Here is a 6,019-nt window from a genome sequence, read left to right on the forward strand (position 1 = left end):
ACCCTGTGGCCTTTCCCACTCGGCCTCTGCTCTGCTGCCCCTGCCCACCTCTGTCAGTCCCCGTTCCAGCTGCTGCCAGGGAGGGGTGGATGTGTGGTGCCAATGTGCCCAGGTGGTGCAAAAAACACTTGGCTTTGCCCTCTCTGCCCCATAGCAGAACTATCGTCCTTCATGGAAGGCTCTGGGCTTTGCTGTGGGCTGCAACAGAGGCCTCTCCCTTGCCAGGTTCCCCAGGGCTCTGCCAGATTTTCCAGGGATTCACAGGATTATTATCCTCCATCTCGCTGGGATTTACTGTGTGTAACACCAACCCTGGGTTGTGCTTCCCTGGCTTTCCTCTGGCACAGGAATGGTGCTCCTGCCCTGGAGGGTCCGTTCCTAAGGACCAGGCCTTCAGCATCAGCCACTGCTGGGGTGAGGATCAGGCTGATCTTCCCTGGGCCCTCCCTTCCCACTCTCACCTCCCTCCTGCTCTCCACCTCATCCCATTTCCTGCAGAGGGTTGTGTTGGCTCCAGCCTCTGCTTCCCTTATCCCACAATTTCCACACCACCCCACAAAATACCTGGGGACAGCTAATTAGCTCAAGGGGTAATAATTATCCTCTTATCAATACTCTTCAGTCCTCCTGCCCTCTACTTCCCTGCACTGCACAGTGTACCCAGCCCAGGCTGGCATGGAATCCTTTGGATTTCTTCTCCCAGGAAACCAGCATGGAGGGGGAGTGGGACCACGACCTGATGTCAAACCCTGCAGTCCCAGCAACATCAAAGGCTCTTCCCAGCACAGACAGCCCCTCTGGGAGATCCAGAGGTGGAAGAGGGCCTGGACTGTGACCAGGAGCATGGAACTTGCAGCTGGTTCGGGGAGTGGGATGGTCCTGCAGTGTCCGTGTGGAAATTCCAGTGAGAAAACAGGGGAAGGAGCCTGGGTTGACTCCTGAAACCTGGGGATTTTGAGAGGAGCTGGATGTTGTGTCCTCATGTGTGTGGGGTGGGAAGGGAGCACAGAGGGGGTGGTCCAGGGAGGAGGAGGAAGAGGAGGAGGAGGAGGAGCGGTTCAGTGCCAGTCGGGGGGTTGGCACCAACCCTGTGCCCTGGATTGTGCCACTGTGGTGCTGCTGAGTGTGAGCCAGGGATAGGGGGTGTCCAGAGGAGCCAGAGGAGAGCAGGACTGGAACCCCAGAGCCCTACAAACACAGACCAAGCTGTGGGGCAGCCCCGGGGCCCCTCAGGGCCTGAATGGCTGCATTGGAACGGCCGGGAGCTCCATCACTGCCATCCCCTCCCACACCCTGGTGCTCAGCCCCTCTTGCAGCACTGGCACCAACCCTGCTCCCACACCCAGCCCAGGCCCAGCACCAACCCTGCTCCCAGCACCAGCCCAGCACCAGCACCAATCCTGCTCCCACCACCCAGCCCAGGTCCAGCACCATGTGCCAGGTCCAGCACCATGTGCCAGCACCACAACACTTCAACCAACACCTCAGTTGCCACAGCACTGTCCCACAGCTTTGGGAGACACCCAGCTGGGTTTGGTGGCACTGGGAGACCCAGCTGGGCGTGGTGGCACTGAAACACCCATCTGAGTTTGGTGGCACTGGGAGACCCAGCTGGGCGTGGTGGCACTGGGACACCCAGCTGGGTGTGGTGGCACTGGGACACCCAGCTGGGTTTGGTGGCACTGGGACACCCAGCTGGGTTTGGTGGCACTGGGAGACCCAGCTGGGTGTGGTGGCACTGGGACACCCAGCTGGGTGTGGTGGCACTGGGACACCCAGCTGGGTGTGGGGCATTCCCAGCGTGGAGCTGCAGGACGGGAGCGGCTCCATCCCCAGGTGTGCCCCGGGCTGTCCGTGGAGCAGCAGGAGCCGCTCCGGTCTCTCCAGGCCAGCACTGCATTGCAGGGAAGGGCCGTGCTGCGCTGGGGGAGCGCTGCCAGCTCTCCCTCCTGCTGCTGCTCCAGGAGCTGCTCCGGAGCAGGACCGTGTCCAGCGGCTGGGAACGGGAATTTCGTGGGGACAGAGCTTCCAAAGCCTGCGGGGGAATTTCTCTTATCTGCAGCCTCTGCGTGGGGGTGCCTGAGCACAGCAGAGACCCCCAATAATACGGCAAAGAAGGAGGAATCGCTGGTGCCCTGAGCCGGGGAGGTGCCCGCACTCCCTGCCCGCGGGGATGGAGGGGCTGTGGCGGCTCCGTCGCTCCCTGTCGGCTGGGAGGGGGCTCTGCTCCCACCCACCGAACGTGTCACCAGGGGAAGCCATTTTTGATAAAACAAATAAATCTCTCCCGCTTTTCTAAAAATAGCCCTTGCCCTTTTTTTTTTTTTTCTCCCCCTCCCTCCCCAGCTCAGGCTGCCTTAGCGACGGGAACGCGCCTGGAGCCATCCAGTCATTAATACCAGTAAACAACCCCCTGTCTCCGGTGCCTTTTTCCAGCGGGAACATGTGGGGGCAGGAGCCACCTGGTTGCCAGGAGCCCACGTCCCTGCATCCCTGCTGCCTGTATCCCAGCCTGGCTCCTCCCGGCTCTGGCCGGCACACACAGCCGGGGGGGGCTGGTTAGGGTTCAAATTGAGGTTATTCCATGAGTTGTTTCCATCTTTGCCGGCTTGAGCATCCTGTGGGGATGCAGAGTGGGATGTGATTGTCCTTCCAGGTGCTGAGGATGCTGCCCTCCCCCTCCTGCCCCTCGGCATCCCCATCCCTGCCTGCACACTCTCCCCTTGGCCTGGGATCAGGGGGCTCACAGCAGCTCCTTCCCCAGAGCAGCACGTGGCAGGGGCTGAAAACGCAGATTTACGGGGAGAGCAGGGTCTGTGGAGGGTTTCTGCACAGGGACAGACCCCAGCAGGCCCCGGGGGATGGATGGACGGAGTATTTCTGAGCTGGGAGTAAAAAGAGAAATACCTTTTATTACAGATAAAAGCCTCTTATGTTTCTAGAGAGCAGCGGCAGCCCCAGCACGGGCGGGGACAGAGCGCTCGGTGCCAGGAACATGGAGCTGCTGAGTCCTCTTCTTCCTCCTCTTCTTCCTCCTCCTCCTCTTCTTCCTCCTCCTCCTCTCCTCCTCCTCCTCCTCCTCCTCCTCCCCCCCCTCAGTAGCAGTGGGCGATGGTCTCCATGTTGAGGAAGCGGACGTGCATCTTGGTCTCGATGTCGATCCCCTGCCACATCTGCCAGGGGGACGGGGCTGAGCGGGGCCAGGGGCCCGACCCCAGCTCCCCGAGGCCTCCCAGCTCCCTCCTTCCCGGCAGATGCCACCAACCTTAAGGAAATCCTCGAAGGTGATGCCCTCGTACACCTGGTCCGGCCCCTGTGCCAGCGAGAGAGGAAACATCACAGCTGCCCCACACCACTGGGCACGGGGCTCTGGGGGCTCTGGGTGACCCAGGGTGGGTCCCCTGGGACAGTGGGACAAGTCTCCCACGGGTGCACAGCCCTGCACCCCACGGCCAGCCCAAAATTAGTTCCCAGCCCACCTTTCCCATAAGCACTAACTCCCCAAACTCTGAGGACGGGGCTTTAAGGGACGCTGTTTGCTCACCCCTCTTGGGCTCTGCTCGTGGAACAAACCCACCCTGAAAGCTGCTGCCTGCAAAAGCACCTCCAGCCAGATCAGCTGGGAGATGCCCTGGGCAGGACAGACACCTCCCAGCCCCGTTTTTGGTGCCAGCACAGCACCCCCGTGCCCCGGCAGGGCAGGGCAGCAGCTCCCACCATCTGTCCCACGCAGATGCTGGCGGCCTCCATCATGGCCCCGTCGGCGATGGAGCGGGCAGACTCCTTCTCCAGGTGGGGGTTCCCCGACAGCAGCTCCTCCACCACCTGCAAGACGGGAGGTCAAAGCCAGTGCCGGGAATTCCCCGGAGCCGGGGCGGGAGGGGCCGGACGTTACATTTCTGTACTCCTGCAGCGTGATCTTCCCGTCGTGGTCCGAGTCGTACATGTGGAACAGGACTGGGAGGGACGAGAGGAGCGGGGGGGTGTCAGAGGGGCCATCCCCTCCCACCATCCCCCCCCCGTCCCGGGCTCCGGGAAAGCCTCACATTTGAGCTTCTCCTTGCGGAAGCGGTCGAGCTGCTCCTCGTCCATGTTCATCTCGATGGGTCTGAAGTAGGACATGATGGTCAGGAAGTCCTCGAAGTTTATCTCGTCCACCAGCCCGTCCGACTCCTGCCGCAGGTTCCTGCCGACAGCGGGGGGATGGGAGGCGAGGACCCTCTCCAGACCCTCCCCCCCCGCTGCAGACCCCATCAGGACCCTCCCCAGACCCTCCCCCCCCGCAGACCCCATCAGGACCCTCCCCAGACCCTCCCCCCCCCCACACCCCATCAGGACCCTCCCCAGACCCTCCCCCCCCCCACACCCCATCAGGACCCTCCCCAGACCCTCCCCCCCCGCAGACCCCATCAGGACCCTCCCCAGACCCTCCCCCCCCCCACACCCCATCAGGACCCTCCCCAGACCCTCCCCCCCCGCAGACCCCATCAGGACCCTCCCCAGACCCCCCCCCCCGCTGCAGACCCCATCAGGACCCCCCCCCCCCTGCAGACCCCATCAGGACCCTCCCCAGACCCTCCCCCCCGCTGCAGACCCCACCACACCAAACCTTCAGCGCTGCTTTGTCCCTGAGACTCAGCTTAAAGGGCTGTAATATGCCCCCCCCCCGGCTCCATCCCAGCCTTTAGGGAGATCTTTCCCCGGCCACATCCCGCTCCCAGAGGATAAACCAACAGCCCCGACCCTCCCTGTGGCGCTGGGGGGGTTCCTACCGCTTGTCAAAAAAGGCGTGGACGATTTTCCCCCTAATTGGGTTGAACTCCAGGTCGGGAATGCTGTCGAAATTCTCCTTGCTGCAAAGGAAACAGGGACAACCTCTCATGAGGGAGGGAGGAGGAGGGAGATGCCACTGAAAAGCCCCAACCCCGTTCTTCCAAAGCAATCATGGAAAAATAAAGAGGTTTTGGGTGAAAACCCCTTTTTGCCTCAGTTCAGACTGAGAGCAAGTCTGTGCTCGGTGCAGCTATGGGGGAATTCCGCTTTGGGAAGCTCTGGGATACTTGGGATGATGGTGGGGCTTGACCTGCAAATGGCTGCGTGGTTTTGGAAGAGTTTTCCCAGGAATAAGGCCTCAAACGGGCTCAACAAGGCACGGGAAGGAGCTCCTGCTGTCCAACTTCCCCTCAGCTTCCTCCACATCCCGCTGTCCCTCCGAGCTGTGCCACAGGCACCGGGCTGGTCAGCAATGGAATGGGATGGCCGGCACTGGGAATGGGATTGCCAGCACTGGGAATGGAATGGCCAGCACTGGGAATGGAATTCTTGGCTCTGGGAATGGAATTGTTGGCTCTAGGAAGGGGATGGCCAGCACAGGGAATGGAATCATTGGCGTTGGGAATGGAATGGCCAGCACTGGGAATGGAGCTGCTGGCACTGGGAATGGAATTGTTGGCACTGGGAATGGGACTGCCAGCACTGGGAATGGGATTGTTGGTGCTGGGAATGGAATGGCTGGCACTAGGAATGGAATTGTTGGTGCTGGGAATGGAATTGTTGGTGTTGGGAATGGGATGGCCGGCACTGGAATGGGATTGCCAGCACTGGGAATGGAGCTACGGCACTGGGAATGGGATTGTTGGCACTGGGAATGGAATGGCCAGCACTGGGTATGGAATTGTCGGCACTGGGAATGGAGCTGCCAGCACTGGGAATGGAATCGTTGGCGCGGGGAATGGAATTGTTGGTGTTGGGAATGGGATGGCCGGCACTGGAATGGGATTGCCAGCACTGGGAATGGAGCTACGGCACTGGGTATGGAATTGTCGGCACTGGGAATGGAGCTGCCAGCACTGGGAATGGAATCGTTGGCGCGGGGAATGGAATTGTTGGTGTTGGGAATGGGATTGCCAGCACTGGGAATGGAGTTGCTGGCACTGGGAATGGAATGACCAGCACTGGGTATGGAATTGTTGGTGCTGGGAATGGGATGGCCGGCCCTGGGAATGGGATGGCCGGCCCT

The 6,019-nt window shown here is 61.2% G+C and overlaps 1 protein-coding gene across 1 annotated transcript in view; it reads right to left on the reverse strand.

Moving 5' to 3' along the window:
* Positions 1 to 2,886: 2,886 nt before the first annotated feature.
* Positions 2,887 to 6,019, reverse strand: part of TESC (tescalcin) — a 12,533-nt gene continuing 9,400 nt past the window's right edge. The window contains exons 3-8 of the mRNA XM_017831357.1: positions 4,773 to 4,853; positions 4,047 to 4,186; positions 3,896 to 3,957; positions 3,718 to 3,825; positions 3,266 to 3,313; positions 2,887 to 3,173 (exon numbers count right to left, since the gene is read on the reverse strand). Of these exons, the coding sequence (XP_017686846.1) occupies positions 3,096 to 3,173; positions 3,266 to 3,313; positions 3,718 to 3,825; positions 3,896 to 3,957; positions 4,047 to 4,186; positions 4,773 to 4,853 (517 nt within the window). The 3' untranslated portion in view covers positions 2,887 to 3,095. The remainder of the gene's footprint in view (positions 3,174 to 3,265; positions 3,314 to 3,717; positions 3,826 to 3,895; positions 3,958 to 4,046; positions 4,187 to 4,772; positions 4,854 to 6,019) is intronic.

Source organism: Lepidothrix coronata, unplaced genomic scaffold, assembly GCF_001604755.1.
Source record: "Lepidothrix coronata isolate B3197 unplaced genomic scaffold, Lepidothrix_coronata-1.0 Scaffold189, whole genome shotgun sequence".
NCBI classification, from domain to species: domain Eukaryota; kingdom Metazoa; phylum Chordata; class Aves; order Passeriformes; family Pipridae; genus Lepidothrix; species Lepidothrix coronata.